At 35.9% G+C, this 22,429-nt stretch overlaps 1 protein-coding gene across 2 annotated transcripts in view; it reads left to right on the top strand.

The window, feature by feature from the left end:
• The window catches only part of DCDC1 (doublecortin domain containing 1), a 482,101-nt gene that overhangs the window by 117,634 nt on the left and 342,038 nt on the right, over positions 1 to 22,429 (top strand). For both annotated transcript variants that reach the window (XM_069554647.1, XM_069554648.1), the window contains exon 8: positions 2,102 to 2,268. In XM_069554647.1, the coding sequence (XP_069410748.1) occupies positions 2,102 to 2,268 (167 nt within the window). The remainder of the gene's footprint in view (positions 1 to 2,101; positions 2,269 to 22,429) is intronic.

Here is a 22,429-nt window from a genome sequence, read left to right as displayed (position 1 = left end):
GGAGCATGGGAGCTCTTTTCCATCCTATATCAACTCTGACACTGCTTACATTTTGATATAATTTGTATTTTTTCATAAGCTGTATTTTTTTTCTTAAATTCTTATGGAAGGTAAAACCCTGAAAAAAATGTATAGAATTTTGTGTTAGAAAATATATTAAATTCTTCTTTGGAATCCTTTGGGCTGACATAAAGAATTTGAAAGTTACTTTGTGAAAAGCATGGATGAATAAAGCTATAAAGACTAGAGAATGTGATAAAGTGTTCTTAGATTTAAATTCAAGATTAAATCTTGGATGTAAATCATTCAAGTTTATTATTTGCTTATTGGATTACTTAAAATTGTTTTTCAATTTAACAGCTATTTATGTAATGCCTTTCCATGTACAAAAACTGTACTAGGTTCAATGGGTGCATCAATTAAAAGTTTACAAATTAAAATTCAACACAGTAATATATGAATTTGTAGCTAACTGAAAGCTTTGATGATTCTTAAACTGGGTTTCTTTAGGAAAAATTCTAAGCCAAGTTGAAGAGTTAAAATTCTATAAATAAGTTCACTTCTCTTTTTATTTCTTTAGTAATACATATGACCTAATATATTTCTTTTAAAGTTTGAGATAACTATAGTGATCAAACTTATAGAGAAGAGAAATTGCTTCAGAAGGATAATAGTTTTGATATGTGAATTTCAGGAATTAGTTTCTCAGGCTGGGGAATGAATTTCATGCACACATCTAAAGATTCTAAATAATCATTGGGTCATGATTTCTTTTTAACTTTATTTATAGTAATCTTAGAAAATCTTAAACTCTATTTACAACATTTCCTTTAGTGATGAATATGTTAGAAAGAATTTTAATTGCACTTTGGTAGATAGCTGCAGAACTTAGTGCCATAAAAGGCATAACTTTTTTACTAAGAGCAAAAATCAGCAGAATACCAGTAGCAAAGGCCATTTGCATAACTCAGCCACTCTGCAGCTCAGCTGAACCTAATTGTAATTCAATTTCCAGATTGCTATGCTAGGCCTCTCTGCATAAAATATGCAACGTATAACATAACCAATGGCACGGACCTATTTTCTTTGCTGGTGATCAATCCAATTTCTTTTCCAGTAGAAGTATGTATTAGAATAAGATCGCCAAGCCATATAGTTATTTAGTATGTTTATGTAATGTCACATGCATACACTTAAAGGCAAAGTTAAAAAAATGATATCCTTTCATATTTCTGGATTCTCAAGTGTGCCTAAGATTTTTAAAGTTTCTTTAGTTTTGGCATTTCAGTGGGAAATTAAATCTTGAAAAATGTTAGCTAGCTGCTGTGTTATTTGCCTATTTTACACTAGAAAGATTTTATAAGCTAATTGGGTGAAAAAGTGTATAAACATGTCTGTCAAGTCCATATGGATGTTGCAATACAGGCCCACAAGTAAATATCTTCTATCTGTTTACAAACCGTGTACTGGAATAGCATCCCTAAATCTTTGACCAGCTTATGTCCCAGAAGCTTAAAAACAAAAGGTATGTATGATAAAATGCTTGCTTAAGATTCTCCCCCTTATTTTTAAACAGCCTCACCACTCTGTTGTATGGGTTATTTAAGCGATGGCAGTGAAAAGACTTGAATAGGATGGTTTATCAAGGTGTGGATTATATTTTATGAATAATTCCCAGATGTGATGTTTTAGTTATATAGACTCCTCTATGGGAAGCTATATACCGAAACAACACGGATCGTACAATTTTATCAGGACAATGCAAGTAGATTTCAGCAAGGTTGGTTCCAACTCATCTGTGATAAATGAGAAGATAAGGCAATCAGTGCACACCATGACACTCTGTGCAGCTAGTTAGGCACACTTCAGAACTATTCAGGTGTGCTTACAAAGCTTATGAGTCTTGCATGGGGGGGTGTCTCAATATAAATACATCCTTCATGGTGGCCACTAGTAATGCAGGAATTGCCTCTCTAAGCCTTAACCCAGGTCAGATATAAATAATAGATGTTAAGAGTTAGCTCTGGCACTGGGGCTGTGTTCCAGGCAGTGTATTTCGTTTGGGTCAAAAGAATTTATTTTCCCTTATTTTCTCGTATAGTTCCTCTGCTTGAAAAATGCCTGCAAAATTCCATCACACCTTTACGGGGACCAGTTTGGGTCTCTAAGGGAGAAGGTTTCAGCCCCTCAGGAGCTAAGATGTACATCCAAGGAGTTCTTTTGGCCTTGTACCAACGATTAAAGTCTGCAAAAAAATATTCTAAACAGGTGAGTCATCCCTCTTTAAAAACTGCTTTATTGTATGTTTTAAAATGTACTTGGTTGTATAGAGGCAATGATTGGCATCATGTCATAAAAGAACTGTGACATGTATTTCGTGAGCTTAGTGCCCGTTAGGGAGCCAAAATGCTTCTTCTGTAATCTCAAAGACAACAATAATGGGGCTAATTGTATCTATCTTTTGGTGTGGGATGTCATATGTGTCATCTTTCCTTGCTGCATACTGTGCAAAACTAAAGCAACTCCTTATGTGGAAATTCTATAGACAGTTACTTTAAATAAGAAAATGAATAGCTCTTATAGCATTTGAAGTTTTAAATGACCTCCCCCTTCTGTTTTTTCTAGTATGAAATCATACTTAATGTTGTAGAAGATGGGCTAAAACATAACCAGTCATATTCTGGGAGATGAAATTGTGAATTAACTTCATTGAGTAACTTACTTCATTTATACTTGTTTCACTTGTATATTTCCAGGCCTGCCAGTATAGAAATAATGTCTTTGAAGTAGTTTAAACTAGAGTTTGTCCTTTGATTTCTAAATATCTATTTCATAATTGTGAAACAGAAAGAGAAAGAGAGATAAAGATTGAGAGAGTGAGAGAGAGTGTGCATGTGGATGTGTGTGTGTGTGATGGGAGAAGGGGTATGTGTATGAAAACTTTGACTTTTTGCAACTACTTAGAAAGATTTTGATTTATCTTAAAGTAGAATTCCTATTATAGAGCTGAATGATTTTTGCTGTTTATAAAATGAAACTCAATTTGACACAATTTTTGAATCGTCTTTGTACTTGGTCTTAAAAAATTGGGCATGCATAAATAAGGGGTAGGGTTTACATTTCTAACTGGGAGTTTCCAGTTTAGAACTGGGTGCATTATCTCAAACCACAGGCTGCTGAAAAATGAATATTTTGAAGGCATCATGCTATTATTCTCTGTATGCAGGGGGAGGGGAGGTGGGAATGGTAGTCTTAGTGTTCACACAGCACCTCCTGCTGTCTGGTTAGGAAAAGAACAGCTTGTATTGACTGGAAGAAATTCTTGAACTAAGGTATCCAGAACTAGCAAGAGACATCTTCCCGTGAGAAAGTTGCATTCTCAAAACATGATTGGTTTCCTAGTTAATTAATGTCAGTGTATCCAGAAAGGGTATTAATAATGATCATAGATAAAGCTGTTTACAATAAAAATATGAAAAATAAAAATACAAACTTATTTTTAACATTCTTTATTAAGCTAATATCATATATAAAAACTGATATAAAATATATTTTTTCAGACTAAATTATTTTAACAGAAATATTATTTCATTTTTAAGATACAATAATATACAATAATCACCAATTTAATTACAATCATGTATTTGTTATTAAACAGTTTGATCCTACTAATTTGACAGTTTAAAATTATTTAAAGTTAAGAAAGCCTGAGACAATTCTCCAGTGCCATAAAAGCACCATTTAAATCAAATAGTAAGAAACTCGAACATTTTCTAAGTTTTATTAAAAGTGAGGATGTTAGGGATAAGAAAAAGCTCAGAAAGTAGTTGTGGCATATTTATTTTTTCTTCCATTGTTCTAAACATTTAAAATTTAAATAGATATGAACAGTTGTACTGGATTGAAGAGGTCTTTGTATTGTGAGAGAATAATGCTTTAAGAATTACTGTTTGATTTTGAAAATTTCTTTATGATTCAAGATTGATGAAAAATACATTTTATGAAAATAAATATTAAATGTAAATGTGAAAAATTAACATTTTTAGTGCCTCTAAATGTCTGATCACTTGAAATTGTTTATGTCATCAACATTATGACTTTCAACATTATGCCAAATTTAGGGATATTTTAAAAATCTAGGCTCTTTGCCATTTCCAACTAAACCTTTTTACTTTGCTCAGTTGTAAAAACTTTAAGTTTTTCACTCAAATTTTAGTACTTTCACTCAAGTTTTGATATGATACTTGGTTAAGTTTTGTTTTATAATATATAATTTATGACTTAATTTAAAATTATCTGTAGTGCTCAAAAAAGTCACTATAGTGGTATCGTTATCATGTCATCAGTGGTTATGTTTTACGCCTGGCAATAGCTTTATTTTTAAGATTTCTTAGCAAATATCCCTCTTAGCATTAATGAACTTTATCTGAATTGCATTTACTTCATTTGACATTAGGGATAGACCTTTTTATTTAGTTTTATATAAGACTGTGTTTGGTAAAATGGAGATGGATGCTTTACAAAGCTTATAAATTATAGAATTATATGACCTCTTGATATCATTTCCATTTATTCCTCTTCTGAGATCATATATAAAAACAACGGCATTGTTTTGCCAGGATTCCGTCAAAAGATTGTAGATGTTAAATAGATGTTTTGGAATTCCCCAAGGAAATTTCTTTTAAATAAGTTGTGATAATAGAGATAGCTTTAAAAGAAAAGTCAGAGCTACTGGTTTTATGTTTACGAACTTATTCACGTTTCAGTTTTTAACTTTAACTTGGGTATTACAAGCATGCAACTGAATTAAGCCCACTACATTAGTATGGTCTTAAAAATATACTGATTCGAGTACATAAACTGAGATATTATAGTTAGGACAGCATAAAGTCACTTAGTCTTACATTTATCACGTTTATTTCCTTAAAAGTGGAAACACTTTAGAAATTGCTCAGAGCTAAGCAGAATCTATTTAATTGGTAATCTTTGAAGTAGCCTAAACGCTTTCCTATGAAATGCAGTTAACACTTTCAGCGACAGGGTCCGTTCCATCTCATTAGCATTCTTGTTATGTAGTGGTGCTGTTGGTGGGGGTGTTGAAGTAGGAATGCCATTGTGTGGAGTTCCAGTGTTTGGGGACAAACACTGCTGTGGAAGGAACGTGTGAAAAGGCCACAGTCCTGTCAGTGAATGAGGAAGGCTGTGCTTTCTGTGTGCTTCAAGCAGGGAAGCTGTCACTCATAGGCCTAACACAGCTAAACAGAGGCCAAAACACAAGCCTGCACTACCTTTTAAAATGATATTAGTGATTTTTAAACATGATCTTCTTTATTTATGATCCTCCATAGAGCTTTTAGTCGCTGTCAGTAAACAAAATATATGTCAGTCTGTTCAGCAGCAGTCAAGGTCTATAAAAGTCCATGGAACTGAGCCAGGAGGCTATATAAATAATGATTTGGATTGGTTGATCTTAAGTATGAATGTGATTTTTGAGAAATGTATATTTCTGGAAATGTCTTCCCACTTTTGATACTCCTTTGATTTTTTTCCCCCCAAGCAATCAAATTCCTGGAGACTTTTACATCATGGATGCATAGCACTCTTCTTTTAAACCACGGTTTTTAAAGGAGCTCATAATCATACAGTTTTAATCATTTAAAGTGGCTCACAGTGTAGTTTAACAGGTGTTATAAGTTGCATAGTCATTTCTGAAATTGAGAGAGACAAAGGAAATGAGTACCTAACTGTAATACCTTAACAACCAACATCTTAATTGTGAAGAAAATCATAGTCCCTGTGGTAGTTAAGACATGAAATTTGAAGGAATGTTTAGTATTACTTATTTTCAGCACTTTGGAAAGAAATGATCACCTTTGAAAGTGAGTTTTAGCTTTTTTGATAGCTTCACAAAAATAAACAGAAAAAAAATCCTCAAGTGTTTCTTAAAATTTGAGATATGTGTAACTTTGGCAATATATTGAAAAAAAATGGCAACTTTATTATTTGTATCTGAAATTCCAAGGAAATGTTTGATTTCTGTAATTTTAATTTGAAAATATATAGTTGGGCTATTTTTAATAGATCATTGCTTAATGAAGTTTGTTGAAAACTGTAATTTTTGCCTGAGTGATTTTTTGTGTGTATGTATATGGTCCTTTTTGTTTATTAATTTAAGCTAAGTACTTTTTTGAATGCTGTTATATTCTAATGTTCCATATTTGATGTGTTAGGTTTAAAAATCTCAGACACTAAATTTCTACGTCAAAAATTAGGTTTTATTTTTTAAGCTGGAGCAGTACTGTAACTTTATTTTGTGGACATATAATTAGATGAGGAAATGATCATCTAGTATCAGCATATATTGGTTTTGTAGTTTCAAACTGAAAAGTATTTTATTGTTACATTAAACTAACTTCTACCAGAGCACTTACATTTGTTAAAAAAAAATTCCCAGGTTAATGTTGGTTCACTTTACCCACACATTTCAGTAAGTTTGATACTTAGATATAAAAGCGATTCTATTCAGAAAAGATTCAGTTCAAAACATGATTGAATTGCATTAGTGCTGATTTTGTTTATTGCAAAAAGTATCTTTAAGGAATCTTTTAATTTCCCGTAAAAGAAGTGTTGAGAGTTTGTCTTTTCAGATCTGTGTTGTAGGTTAATTAAAGTCAATTTATTGGTCCTAACATTATTGAAGGAAAAACTATTCCTATTTCATTTTCTATATATACTTTTTTCTTAGTATACCAGCTACTTTTTTTCCTAGTTTCTTTGAGAGATAATTGACATCTAACATTGTGTAAGTTTCAGGTATACAATGTAATGATTTTATACACATATATATAGTGAAATGATCACCACAGTTGGATTAGTTAACACCTCTCCCACTTCACATAATTAACATATTTGTGTGTGTGTGTGGTGAGAACATTCAATATCTATTCTCTTAGCAACTTTTCAATATATAGTACAGTATTGTTAGCCATAGTACATTAGATCTCCATTTACCTATATATTAAAAATTGAGCTCTTTTCTTGATTAACATTGCCTGGAGCAATACCCCAGATATTTCAGTTTTGAACTTCTTGATGTCCTTTGAAACCGTGGAACAAAGTCTGTAATATATGAACAAATTTACTATTAAAAACATTAAAATAACATTATAAATGTTTCAAAATGAAAACTACTACTGGTGGTTCTGATATGTAATTTTTTAGACTACTAGCTTCTTTGTAGATGTGAGTGATTGCTGATTTTTTCCCCCCCGAAACCAAGCTGCGTTCTAGTTACTTGAAGTATTTTAAGAACCTTAAACTTGTGTCTTTTTCTAAGTGTCATGCTTTGAGCAGGCCTAACATCAGTTAAATGAAGTGAAAATTGCATTCTTGTCTTGATAGAGATGAAAATGGATTTCTGGTCGTGAAATAGATGTAGTTGTCACTTTTTAAAAAAGGTGTCAGCAGTTTGCTTCAGCAAGTAAGGTGCCAATTCAGTATGGCAGTAAACTTGTGATCTGAGCAATCAATAAAATGCTTCAATAACTTCTGCTTCATTACACTTATAATAAGAGGCTATAGATCCATGGCACATAAAATGTTGATAAAGAAAGTATGTGGGGACCGACTGTGACAATTTTCTTCAAAGTACAGTAGGTGCAATATTGCCATCTAGAGTTTGTGCATAGGTAATTATTGCAGAGAGGGTGGAAAACTGACAATAGGATAAAACAAGAAATGATATTGAATACTTTTTTTTCCATCCTTTGTCCATGACACATTTATTTTCATGAAACATTTCATTTGATTCCCCCTAAAACTGTTCAGGAAAAATTTTTTCAAATCTATATTTTTCTCTAATTGTCTTAGAATTATACTACCAAATGTCAAATATATATCTTTGGCTCAAAATTGAACTTTTTTGTTTTTTTTGTTTTTTTTTTCTGTGAAAACTCTTTATTAAATAATTTTCTTTGGAAAAAATTAGAGTTAAAGATTTTTCTTTTTTATAAGATAATTCAATTATGTGAAAGCAACTTTATTGACATCTCAGTTGAATACCTTTCAATTAAAAATATTATCTTTATTAATAGTAAACACTCCTTAAAAAATTGAGAGCCAACTTAGTTAAAATTGGAATTTAAAATAACTATATTAAAAAACTATATAAGAAAATAAACTCTCCTGCTTATGTGCTTTTGAACATTTTAATTAACTGTAAGTTCCATTTGGGGATTGTTTAAAATATGTCTTCATCTTTGAATAAGCACTTTAAGAAGTATTAGTTATCACTTTATTTTTCTTATTAATTAAAAAATTATTTAATTTTATAATATTTTTTGAATGAGCTAATTTGAAAAATACATTTTGAACCTAAGCATTACTGAGGACTGAGAATGCTTGCTTCATAACAGAAACATTTTTTGAGTCTGCATTTCAGTGTTTATGATGCTTAGTATAAACTTAATATAGTAGTAAAGGGCTTCCCTGATAGCTCAATTGGTAAAGAATCTGCCTGAAATGTAGGAGACCCCGGTTCAATTACTGGCTTGGGAAGATCCTCTGGAGTAAGAGAAAGGCTACCCGCTCCAGTATTCTGGCCTGGGTCACAAAGAGTCGGACACGACTGAGCGACTTTCACTTTCATTTTCAATACAGTGTTGATGACTTAATAAGGAAAGTTAATCTTGAAAAATTATTTTTATCCTCCCATTTATCTGTTTTTAATTTGAATAGATAACTTGTATAAGCTTATTGACCTCGACCATCAGATTTCCATAAGGAAAGTAATTTGACATTAATATATTAGTAATGCATTTTTCTGATATTATACTATTTAGGTATTTTCTGTTCTCATATATCTATGTATGATTGACTTCTAGAATTGTAAAAAATAAAAGTGATTATAACATTACTTTATTTCCCTTTTGTGATGAAAATTTTATCCTCAAACATTCTAATATTTTATTTTCTCTACTTATATTTAAGTTAAAACCAACTCCTTGTGATGAACTCTATTTTGAGATTTTACTCATACTGAATAGAAAATGTTGCATCTTAAAACCTCCAAATAAGTATAGAATTGTTCTGGTAAATTAGGTGAGAGGAAACCTGACAAATTTTCTTTAAATTACTCAACCACCTACAGGTATTACTGCCTATGACTCTTCTGAAATGAGAATAAATTTTACAGAGTTACAGCAGCAAAGTGAAAGAGTGTGTTTGATAGATTCCCTGAACAGTTTCAACACCCACAGGTATTATTTGTAAGAAAACAATCATGCCGAGTCTTCAGCTGGTTAGAGAGGGCACAGCATTCTATCTTCACCTGACATCCTATCTGTTCCGTCAGCAGCCTGGGCTGCCTGCCTGCCGCCCCCTCCTCCTGGAACAATAATGCTCACTGAGAGGTTTGTGTGAATGGACAAGAATATGAATTCTTTTTCCTTGAAGAACTAAGGCATATTCTTAGGGGAGAGGAAAACCAAATATCTTGAGGATTGACTAGTATTTCCTATTTTCTATTAAATCCCATCAATGTTGTGAGTGATTGATAGTTTAAGTCTTTGATTATTAAGTCTGACTACTGATTGATAAAAGAGAGACTCTTAAGTGTAAGCATGTTGGAAATAGTTGCTTTGCTTTATTTTGTTAAGAGACATGTAATGGTTTTCTCTCACCTGATGTTAATAGCGAAGCTTGAATAAACCTCATTCCTAACAACATAATATTGATTATGAAATAACATAATTCATTATTTGTTTATATTTTATACATATAACAGCAGCTGAAAATGAGTATAACATGAATTTATTGTTCTCTTCAGTCAACTCTTCTCATTAACTCTGTCATAAAATTAATTTTACATAATTTCCTTAAAAAAATTAGTATCCTGTTTCATTTAAAAAGGATTTCAAGTTCCTAAGAAAGCCAATCAGGAATGGAAAAAGAATAGAGCAAGACTCCATTCATCAACAATATATATCACTAGGAAATACATGTTGAAAGTATCAGAGAACAGAGTGATAGTATTAATAAAAGGCGCTCGAAGGGTCCTAGTGTTCTGGCTTCCGCAAGCCACAGGTGAGTTATATCTTCCAGAGCTGTACTGCCAGCTGTCCTCATGTGGTTACCATAACCACATCTTCACTGAAAATTCTATTGGACAGTTCTGTGCTTGGAGGAAGAAATTCACCCTAGATATCCTAATTATACTTCTGACATTGGTTTCCACGTCTCATGACTAACAAAATAACAAAGGATCTTTTAACATGATCTGGTTTTAATTCAGTATTGGGTAGACAAGGTAATCAAGTTTTCACAAAACAAAATCGCGAAACACACACACACACTTTCTCTCTTCTAGATCACAGTCTATTCACCATCTAACCACCAGATGGACACCTTCAGGGCTTTCAGTGTCTCTTAGGATCCTTATGATTCTGGCAGCCACTGAATTAATCCTGTTTGGTGAGAAAAGATTACCTTTCTTCCCCTATGTACCCCTGCCCCTCAAAAACAGAGAGCCAAAGAAGGCAAACTCAAATGATGAAGTATTGAATACTTTTTATGTGCTCAGTCTGTTAGTCAGTGTTGAAGATACAGGAAAACTATCCCAGATCTTGCCCTACAGTTCAGTTCAGTTCAGTTGCTCAGTCGTGTCTGACTCTTTGTGACCACATGGACTACAGCATGCCAGGCTTCTCTGTCCATTACCAACTCCTGGAGCTTACTGAAACTCACGTCCATTGAGTCAGTGATGCCGTCCAACCACCTCATCCTCTGTCGTCCCCTTCTCCTCCTGCCTTCAATCTTTCCCAGCATCAGGGTCTTTTAAATGAGTTGGTTCTTTGCATCAGGTGGCCAAAGTGTTGGAGTTTCAGCTTCAACATCAGTCCTTCCAGTGAATATTCAAGACTGATTTCCTTTAGGATGGACTGGTTGGATTTCCTTGCAGTCCAAGGGAGTCTCAAGAGTCTTCTCCAACACCACACTTCAAAAGAATCAATTCTTCGACGCTTAGCTTTCTTTATAGTCCAATTCTCACATCAATACATAACTACTGGAAAAGCCATAGCGTTGACTAGATGGACCTTTATTGGCAAAGTAATGTCCCTGCTTTTTAATATGCTGTCTAGGTTGGTCATAGCTTTTCTTCCAAGTAGCAAGCATCTTTTAATTTCATGGCTGCAGTCACCATCTGCAGTGATTTTGAAGCCCCTCAAAATAAAATCTCTCACTGTTTCCATTGTTTTCCCATCTGTTTGCCATGAAGTGATGGAACAGATGCCATGATCTTAGTTTACTGAATGTTGAGTTTTAAGCCAACTTTTTCACTCTCCTCTTTCACTTTCATCAAGAGGCTCTTTAGTTCTTTGCTTTCTGCCATAACGGTGGTGTCATCTGCATATCTGAGGTTATTGATATTTCTCCTGGCAGTCTTGATTCCAGCTTGTGCTTCATCCAGTCCAGCATTTCTCATGATGTACTCTGCATATAAGTTAAATAAGCAGGGTGACAATATACAGCCTTGATGTACTCCTTTCCCAGTTTAGAACCAGTCTGTTGTTCCATGTCCAGTTCTAACTGTTGCTTCTTGACCTGCATACAGATTTTTCAGGAGGCATGTCAGGTGGTCTGATATTCCCATCTTTAAAAAAATTTTCCACAGTTTATTGTGATCCACACAGTCAAAGACTTTGGCATAGTCAATAAAGCAGAAGTAGATGTTTTTTCTGGAACTCTCTTGTTTTTTTTTGATGATCCAGTGGATGTTGGCAATTTGATCTCTGGTTCGTTTTCCTTTTGTAAATCCAGCTTGAACATCTGGAAGTTCACGGTTCACATACTGTTGAAGCCTGGCTTGGAGAATTTTGAGCATTACTTTGCTAGCTTGTGAGATGAGTGCAATTGGGCAGTAGTTTGAGCATTCTTTGGCATTGCCTTTCTTTGGGATTGGAATGAAAACTGACCTTTTCCCCTCCTGCGGCCACTGCTGAGTTTTCCAAATGTGCTGGCATATTGAGTGCAACACTTTCACAGCATCACCTTTTAGGATTTGAATTAGCTCAACTGGAATTCCATCACCTCCACTAGCTTTGTTCGTAATGATGCTTTCTAAGGCCCACTTGACTTCGCATTCCAGGATGTCTGGCTCTAGGTGAGTGATCACACCATCATGATTATCTGGGTCATGAAGATCTTTTTTGCATAGTTCTTCTGTGTATTCTTGCCACTTCTTCTTAATATTTTCTGCTTCTGTTAGATCCATACCATTTCTGACCTTTATTGTGCCCATCTTTGCGTGAAATGTTCCCTTGCTCTTAGGAAGCCTCTTTTCTTGTTTTGGAGATAAAGCATACCCACATGAAACCATTAGGAAAGATAGTTAATAAGTGTGTAATTAAGTGCTCAAAATATATGGTACAGATTCTATTAAATGTTATATGGGAACTTAAATGAAAGAAGAGTAAAAAATTGGAATTTTAAAAATTCATATTAAGTTCATATTCATCAATTTTTAAAATTCATATTAAATTCATATTCAAAACATATTAAGGTTGACATGAACTTGGGAGGTCATATAGTTCAGTCCTCCCATTTTATAGGTAATAGTGAGTGACATAAATTAATACTATATTATTGTGTTGTGAGAATTAAATAGTTATTGTATATAAAACTCCTAACACAGTACCTGAGATATAGTAAATGGTCAGTAGTTATTAGCTATCATCATCTTTATTATGAAATTTTTGTGCTTTCTTGAGGTATGACTGACAAAATTTTAACATATTTAAAGTGTACATTGTGTTTATTTGCTACATGTATTCATTTTGAAAGAATTCTTACCATTAAGTTATCGTGTACACCACCATATACATATATGTATATGTGTGAGAACATTTAAATGCTACCCTTAGCAACTTTCAGATATGTAACACAGTGTTCTCAATTATTGTCACCATGTTTTACATTAGATCCTTGGACCTTATTCATATTATTGCTGAAAGTTTGTACCCTCTTACCACCCTCTCCCTATTTTCCCCATCCCTGGCAACCACATTTCCATTCTATGAGTTTGATTTTTTCTTTTTAGATGTTGCATAAAAGTGATGGGCTTCCCAGGTGGTGCTAGTGGTAAAGAACCCACCTCCCAATGCAGGAGACATAGGAGATGCAGGTTTGATCCCTGGTTGGGGAAGATCTGCTGGAGAAAGGAATGGCAACCCACTCCAGTATTCTTGCCTGGTGAACCCTATGAACAGAGCTTGGTGGGCTATAGTCCATGGGGTTGCAAAGAGTCAGACACTACTGAAGTGACTTAGCATGCAGGTGTAAGTGATACTTTTATTATTAATGTTATAGATAAGGCAGTTGAGGTAAAGTTGTAATGGGACTAAAACTCCACTTTTACTTTAGAGGTAAGTTATGCTTCATTAACTGAAATATGGGAAGGGTTTAAAAAGAGACTCTTTCAGGCAATAGGATAAAGTTGGAAGTAAGATATTATTTTCACACGTTTTAATTGATACAAAAAAGGTCATTGGTGACTTTGAAAGATGATGAAACCTTGGAGAGAACAGGATTAAAGAAAAAAATTGATGTTGAAGAAATAAGGGCAGTGGGTATAGATAAGGCCTCTTCACAGTGGTGTAGATAAGAAGTTGAGAGCAGTCCATATTTTTTTGAAGCCCACAGTATATTAAGTAAGAAATGTCAAAACAAGATTTTAAATCCACTGAATATATATTTTTACATAATTACACTTAAAATTAACTCTATCAACAACTTCTTCCTAATAAGATGTAATTGTTCTATTTTTATAATACAAGATTCATAAAAATATTAATTCATCATCTGTATAGGTAGCTTGGTCTGGTGATGGGACAAAAGTTTTATAACAGCTGAGCTGTCTTCTTTGGTTGATTATGTCACTATACCTTTCTTATGTATATCTTTTCATGGTGATGTATGGCAAAACCAATGCAATATTGTAAAGTAATTAACCTCCAATTAAAATAAATAAATTTATATAAAAAAAAGAAAGTAAGGAAAAAGGTTAAATTTGCAGCCCATTTTGATTGTAAGACTGAGGTCAAAAGCCTTCCTCAACCTCAGGCTTGAAGCATCTGAGATCCTGGAGTGGTTGAGAACTATAGGTGGAAAATAAAAGTCACTTAGTTTGAAAACCATATGCTAGAGTTTATACATGTTTCAAGAAAGCAAGTTTATACTCACACTAGACAAGGTATGGAAAATGTTTTTAAAAATTTTTGTCTAAATCTGATTTGACCTTTCATACAAGGTACTACTCATGGTGGTCAGAGAAAGAAAAAAACTAAATTTGATTGAGGCCAAATAATTTAACAAATTCTTTTAGGTAATGCCCAGCCTTTTGGATGAAGAGGCTCAAATGCTCATATTTCTGCCCTCTGGGTTTATAGAGGTGGAGAGAGGTTAAGAAACAACTGGGGTTGTTCCTTTGCAGGTACGCATAGACCATAAGGGGTGGTTTAAGGAATGAATGACTAGCCTCTAAACTTTCATATATACTTTGTAATAAAATGATCCTACCTAACAACAATCAAGGCAAATTGGAAGTGGTCAAACAAGAGATGGCAAGAGTGAACGTTGACATTCTAGGAATCAGCGAACTAAATGGACTGGAATGGGTGAATTTAACTCAGATGACCATTATATCTACTACTGTGGGCAGGAATCCCTCAGAAGAAATGGAGTAGCCATCATGGTCAACAACAGAGTCGGAAATGCAGTACTTGGATGCAATCTCAAAAATGACAGAATGATCTCTGTTCGTTTCCAAGGCAAACCATTCAATATCACAGTTATCCAAGTCTATGCCCCAACCAGTAATGCTGAAGAAGCTGAAGTTGAATGGTTCTATGAAGATATACAAGACCTTTTAGAACTAACACCCAAAAAAGATGTCCTTTTCATGATAGGGGACGGGAACGCAAAAGTAGGAAGTCAAGAAACACCTGGAGTAGCAGGCAAATTCGGCCTTGGAATGCGGAATGAAGCAGGGCAAAGACTAATAGAGTTTTGCCAAGAAAATGCACTGGTCATAGCAAACACCCTCTTTCAACAACACAAGAGAAGACTTTACACGTGGACATCACCAGATGGTCAACTCCAAAATCAGATTGATTGTATTCTTTGCAGCCAAAGATGGAGAAGCTCTATACAGTCAACAAAAACAAGACCGGGAGCTGACTATGGCTCAGATCATGAACTCCTTATTGCCAAATTCAGACTTAAATTGAAGAAAGTAGGGAAAACCACTAGACCATTCAGGTATGACCTAAATCAAATCCCTTATGATTATACAGTGGAAGTGAGAAATAGATTTAAGGGACTAGATCAGATAGATAGAGTGCCTGATGAACTATGGAATGAGGTTCGTGACATTGTACAGGAGACAGGGATCAAGATCATCCTCAAGGAAAAGAAATGCAAAAAAGCAAAATGGCTGTCTGGACAGGCCTTACAAATAGCTGTGAAAAGAAGAGAGGCGAAAAGCAAAGGAGAAAAGGAAAAATATAAGCATCCGAATGCAGAGTTCCAAAGAATAGCAAGAAGAGAAAAGAAAGCCTTCTTCAGCGATCAATGCAAAGAAATAGAGGAAAACAACAGAATGGGAAAGACTAGAGATCTCATCAAGAACATTAGAGATACCAAGGGGACATTTCATGCAAAGATGGGCTCAATAAAGGACAGAAATGGTATGGACCTAACAGAAGCAGAAGATATTAAGAAGAGGTGGCAAGAATACACAGAAGAACTATACAAAAAAGATCTTCACAACCTGGATAATCACGATGGTGTGATCACTCATGTAGGGCCAGACATCCTGGAATGTGAAGTCAAGTGGGCCTTAGAAAGCATCACTACGAAAAAAGCTAGTGGAGGTGATGGAATTCCAGTTGAGCTGTTTCAAATCCTGAAAGGTGATGCTATGAAAGTGTTGCACTCAATATGCCAGCACATTTGGAAAACTCAGCAGTGGCCACAGGACGAGAAAAGTTCAGTTTTCATTCCAATCCCAAAGAAAGGCAATGCCAAAGAATGCTCAAACTACCGCACAGTTGCACTCATCTCACAAGCTAGCAAAGTAATGCTCAAAATTCTCCAAGCCAGGCTTCAGCGATACGTGAACGGTGAACTCCCTGCTGTTCAAGCTGGTTTTAGAAAAGGCAGAGGAACCAGAGATCAAATTGACAACATCCACTGGATCATGGAAAAAGCAAGAGAGTTCCAGAAAAACATCTATTTCTGCTTTATTGACTATGCCAAAGCCTTTGACTGTGTGGATCACAATAAACTGTGGAAAATTCTGAAAGAGATGGGAATACCAGACCACCTGACCTGCCTCTTGAGAAATCTGTATGCAGGTCAGGAAGCAACAGTTAGAACTGGACATGGAACAACAGACTGGTTCCAAATAGGAAAAGGAGTACGTCAAGGCTGTAGATGGTCACCCTGCTTATTTAACTTCTATGCAGAGTACATCATGAGAAACTCTGGGCTGGAAGGAACAAAAGCTGGAATCAAGATTGCCAGGAGAAATATCAATAACTTCAGATATGCAGATGACACCACCCTTATGGCAGAAAGTGAAGAGGAGCTAAAAAGCCTCTTGATGAAAGTGGAAGAGGAGAGTGAAAAAGTTGGCTAAAAGCTCAACATTCGGAATACGAAGATCATGGCATCCGGTTCCATCACTTCATGGGAAATAGATGAGGAAACAGTGGAAACAGTGTCAGACTTTATTTTGGGGGGCTCCAAAATCACTACAGATGGTGACTGCAGCCATGAAATTAAAAGACACTTACTCCTTGGAAGAAAAGTTATGACCAACCTAGATAGCATATTCAAAAGCAGAGACATTACTTTGTCAACAAAGGTCCATCTAGTCAAGGCTATGGTTTTTCCAGTAGTCATGTATGGATGTGAGAGTTGGACCATGAAGAAGACTGAGCACTGAAGAATTGATGCTTTTGAACTGTGGTGTTGGAGAAGACTCCTGAGAGTCCCTTGGACTGCAAAGAGATCCAACCAGTCCATTCTGAAGGAGATCAGCCCTGGGATTTCTTTGGAAGGAATGATGCTAAAGCTGAAACTCCAGTACTTTGGCCACCTCATGTGAAGAGTTGACTCACTGGAAAAGACTTTGATGCTGGAAGAGATTGGGGGCAGGAGGAGAAGGGGACGACCGAGGATGAGATGGCTGGATGGCATCACTGACTTGATGGACGTGAGTGTGAGTGAACTCTGGGAGTTGTTGATGGACAGGGAGGCCTGGCGTGCTGCAGTTCATGGGGTCGCAAAGAGTTGGACACGACTGAGTGACTGAACTGAACTGACCTAAGAACATGCCTGCAGTGGAGGTACATGCCATTTCTCCTTTTGCATCTTCCATCATTTTTAGGCAAATACACCTTTCCCTTATCCTCAGTCTGTTGTGGTGCTTCATCCTAGAGTGCAAAAACCTCCAGGCCATCAAACAGAGGGCCATTTTGAAATATTGGTGCCATAAACTTCATAAATATGTTTCTGTTAAGGAAGAAATGGGACAGAAATATAAAGTTGATGAGAAAAGTGTGCAGGTAACCTTTTGATTGTCAAAGAAGAGCTTTCCCATATAGTTTTAACAATAGAAAATGGTTGACATAAAATTCTTCTGGTACTTAGTCTCGTTGGACAGATTTAAAAGAAAAATTTAACAGTTTTCATTGGTAATGCCAATGCTTAAAAACATGCCAGAATATGCATCTTTCATCACTGTTTTTAAACTAACAATAAAAAAATTTTAATGTTGACATAAAATGTTGGTGCACAGTTTTCTAAGTGAGGGGTATATAGTTTTCTAAATTCTTTTAGAGAGTTTGTGAGCGAAATATTAATGTTTTGGAGTCCTGATAGTGCCAGGGAGGGAAAATGGTTGGTTGAGCCATGTGGTGCCCACTGCTGAGGTATCACTGGTCTTGTCTGTGGCTGAGGTTTGAAGCAGATATAAGTCCTAAACTATTGGCTGCTCTTCGTTGGGTCAGGAGTACTCCCTGGAAACTTTAGCTTTGGCTTGGCTTTCCCTGAGTTTCTACCATATTCTCCATCTTGCCTATACCCTAAGTAGGTCACCCTGCAGCCTCTGCAGTGTAGTCACTGTGGAGATTTGTGGCCCTTTTGGCTGACAGTTTTGCTACCTTTTGGTTGATCTGGGGCCATGTGAGAATTTGTAGGTCTTATCTAAACCCCTACTGAAAACAGCTCACAAAAGCTAGATTGTAGCCTATTTTCTGCTTCTTACACACTATTCCACTTCATTTACTCTGTGACTCCATACCCACTTCCACCCAAGGTTGGGGAAGAGGGCAGTCTCAATACAGACCCCTCCCAGAATATCAAATGAGAATCCAGATGGCGCCTTTTGTTCTAGCCTGCTCCTCAATTTATCTAACACATATACCCCTCTTTGGGCTAAAGCTGGGAGATAGCAGACCATAGTTTAAAAGAGTCATTCTGTAATACAATTCAGTGTTACATACATACCCATCCACATATGTATATAAAATAATTTTTTTAGAATAAGATTTCATCATACTACTTGTAAGGCACTAACAACTGGCTTAGACTAACTCAGTTGAATTCACAGTCCCTGACATATAGTTTCAGGGCTATATTTCATCCTGTATACCTTCAGTTCAGTTCAGTTCAGTCACTCAGTTGTGTCCGGCTCTGCTACACCATAGATTGCAGCACACCAGGCTTCACTGTCCATCACCAACTCCTGCAGCTTGCTCAGACTCTTGTGCACTGAGTCGGTGATGCCATCCAACCATCTCATCCTCTTCTCCTCCCGCCTTCAATCTTTCCCAGCATCAGGGTCTTTTCCAATGAGTCAGTTCTTCGCATCAGGTGGCTGAAGTATTGAAGTTTCAGCTGCAGCATTAGTCCTTCCAATGAATATTCAGGACTGATTTCCTTTAGGATGGACTGGTTGGATCTCCTTGCTGTCCAAGGGACTCTCAAGAGCCTTCTCCAACACCACAGTTCAAGAGCATCAATTCCTTGGTGCTCAGTCTTCTTTATGGTCCAATTCTCACATCCATATATGACTACTGGAAAAACTGTAGCTTTGACTATATGGACCTTTGTCAGCAAAGTAATGTCTCTGCTTTTTTTTTTTTAATTTTTATTTTTACTTTATTTTACTTTACAATACTGTATTGGTTTTGCCATACATTGACATGAATCCACCAAGGGTGTACATGTGTTCCCAAACTTGAACCCCCCTCCCACCTCCCTCCCCATAACATCTCTCTGGGTCATCACTGTGCACCAGCCCCAAGCATGCTGTATCCTTCATCGGACATAGACTGGCAATTCGATTCTTACATGATAGTATACCTGTTACAATGCCATTCTCCCAAATCATCCCACCCTCTCCCTCTCCCTCCGAGTCCAAAAGTCCGTTATACACATCTGTGTCTCCTTTGCTGTCCTACATACAGGGTCGTCATTGCCATCTTTCTAAATTCCATATATATGTGTTAGTATACTGTATTGGTGTTTTTCTTTCTGGCTTACTTCACTCTGTATAATCGGCTCCAGTTTCATCCATCTCATCAGAACTGATTCAAATGAATTCTTTTTAACGGCTGAGTAATACTCCATTGTGTATATGCACCACAGCTTTCTTATCCATTCATCTGCTGATGGACATCTAGGTTGTTTCCATGTCCTGGCTATTATAAACAGTGCTGCGATGAACATTGGGGTACATGTGTCCCTTTCAATTCTGGTTTCCTTGGTGTGTATGCCCAGCAGTGGGATTGCTGGGTCATAAGGTAGTTCTATTTGCAGTTTTTTAAGGAATCTCCACACTGTTCTCCATAGTGGCTGTACTAGTTTGCATTCCCACCAACAGTGTAGGAGGGTTCCCTTTTCTCCACACCCTCTCCAGCATTTATTGCTTACAGATTTTTGGATCGCAGCCATTCTGACTGGTGTGAAGTGGTACCTCATTGTGGTTTTGATTTGCATTTCTCTAATAATGAGTGATGTTGAGCATCTTTTCATGTGTTTGTTAGCCATCCGTACGTCTTCTTTGCAGAAATGTCTATTTAGTTCTTTGGCCCATTTTTTGAAAGCCCAGAGATAAATCCACACACACATGGACACCTTATCTTTGACAAAGGAGGCAAGAATATACAATGGAGTAAAGACAATCTCTTTAACAAGTGGTGCTGGGAAAACTGGTCAACCACTTGTGAAAGAATGAAACTAGATCACTTTCTAACACCGCACACAAAAATAAGCTCAAAATGGATTAAAGATCTAAATGTAAGACCAGAAACTATAAAACTCCTAGAGGAGAACGTAGGCAAAACACTCTCCGACATAAATCACAGCAGGATCCTCTATGATCCACCTCCCAGAATTCTGGAAATAAAAGCACAAATAAACAAATGGGATCTAATTAAAATTAAAAGCTTCTGCACAACAAAGGAAAATATAAACAAGGTTAAAAGACAGCCGTCTGAATGGGAGAAAATAATAGCAAATGAAGCAACTGACAAACAACTAATCTCAAAAATATACAAGCAACTTATGCAGCTCAATTCCAGAAAAATAAACGACCCAATCAAAAAATGTCTCTGCTTTTTAATATACCTTAACACAGCTTTTTACTTAAATTTTTTCTAATTGATGTATAGTTCAGTTACAATATTGTGTTAGTTTCAGCTGTACAGCAAAGTGATTCAGTTATATATATTTATTATTTTTCAGATAATTTTTTATTATAAATTATTATAGGATATTGAATATAGTGCACTGTGTTATATAGTAAATCCTTGTTGTCTGTTTTATATAATTTATACCTGTTAATCCCATACTTCTAATTTAACACTTTTCCCTCTCCCTTACCCTTTTGATAACCTATTTCTATGTTTGCAGGTCTGTTTATATTTTTAATATGGCTTTTAAAATTTAAACATTTCCCCTACATGAAATTTGGTAGATCCAGCTAAGGCAGTTCTTGGAGGGAAATCTGTAGCATTACAATATTTGTATTAAAATGTCTAAAAACAACGATCTAAGTTTTCACTGTAGAAAAGGAAGACAGTTATGCCCTACAAAAGCAGAAAAGGGAATTAATAAAGAGAAAAAATCAATGAAGCAAAAAATAGGACCAAAAATAAAAAATCAAGTGAATGAAAAGTTATTTTTTAGAAAAATATCAATAATACTGATATTTTGTCAGTTTAAATGGTCACTGTTGTTTCTTGAATTTGTTGCCTTTCTTCTGAGTTCCTTTTTTCTTCCTTCTGAAGTTTAACCCACCGTGAGTCTTCTTGAATATTCACCCTTCACTATCCAGGAATGTTTCCATCGACTCTGCCTGGCTCACTGATTCCAGTGCAGAGTTGCCCTACAAGGTTGTTTGGTGCTCCTATACTATGCTCTTATGCATAGTAAGTGTCTGGTCACAGAAACAGTAGGTGGCTGGCTCAGTTCTGAGAAGTCAAACTCTGTGCTCCCCCTTCACTCAGTAGTTCCAGGGGTCTCTATATATCCATTGGTCCTATCAGTAGATCTGCAAATTTCTTCAGCCTCCTCCCCTGAGCTATACCAAGGTTCAGGCTGAGATGATTGGGAACCCCATCTTTGTGTTCACACAGTGAATCAGCTCCCAGCCCCTATTTCAAATAGAGCCTTTTTAGTCCTCATAATAGTTAGAGAAGCTGCCTGCCAATGAAGGAGACACAATAGACATGGTGGGTTCAGTCTCTGGGTTGGGAAGAGCTCCTGGAGTAGGAAATGACAATCCGTTCCTGTGTTCTTGCCTGGAAAATTCCATGGACAGAGGAGCTTGGCGGGTTACAGTCCATGGGGTCACAAGGAGTGGGACACGACTGAGCACACACATACACAATACTTCAGGAGGCACTAAGGATTACATCTAACTAGGAGCCCCGCAGGCCTGTAACTTTGGTTCTGCTCATAGTTTGTACTTCTATTTTACCTCTGGTCCCTAGTGATATTAAAAATATTTAATAACCTAGTACATCCCAGGATACAATCACAATATATGCCAGCTTGGAAAGAAAGGAGGAAAGGGAGAAGAAGGGAAGGAGGGAGGAAAAAGAGTAAATGATGTCTGTATAATTTTAGTTCTTTGAAAAATTTTGAAATTTGTTGTATGGCTTAGAATATGATCTAAACAAATGTGCCAGTAGTATGGTCTACTATGTTGGTTGCAAGTGATCTATAAATGTCAATTTGCTCAAGTTGCTTGATAGTGTTGTTCAAATCTTCTATTACCTTTACTGTAATTTTGGATTTATTTCTCCTCTCAGTTCTATCAGTGTTTTCCACATATACATAAAGCTTTCTACATAAAGCT

Source organism: Ovis canadensis, chromosome 15 (genome assembly GCF_042477335.2).
Source record: "Ovis canadensis isolate MfBH-ARS-UI-01 breed Bighorn chromosome 15, ARS-UI_OviCan_v2, whole genome shotgun sequence".
Lineage (NCBI taxonomy): Eukaryota > Metazoa > Chordata > Mammalia > Artiodactyla > Bovidae > Ovis > Ovis canadensis.
The sequence above is the reverse complement of the archived record's forward strand: the minus strand, read 5'-3'. Positions and strand labels throughout refer to the sequence as shown.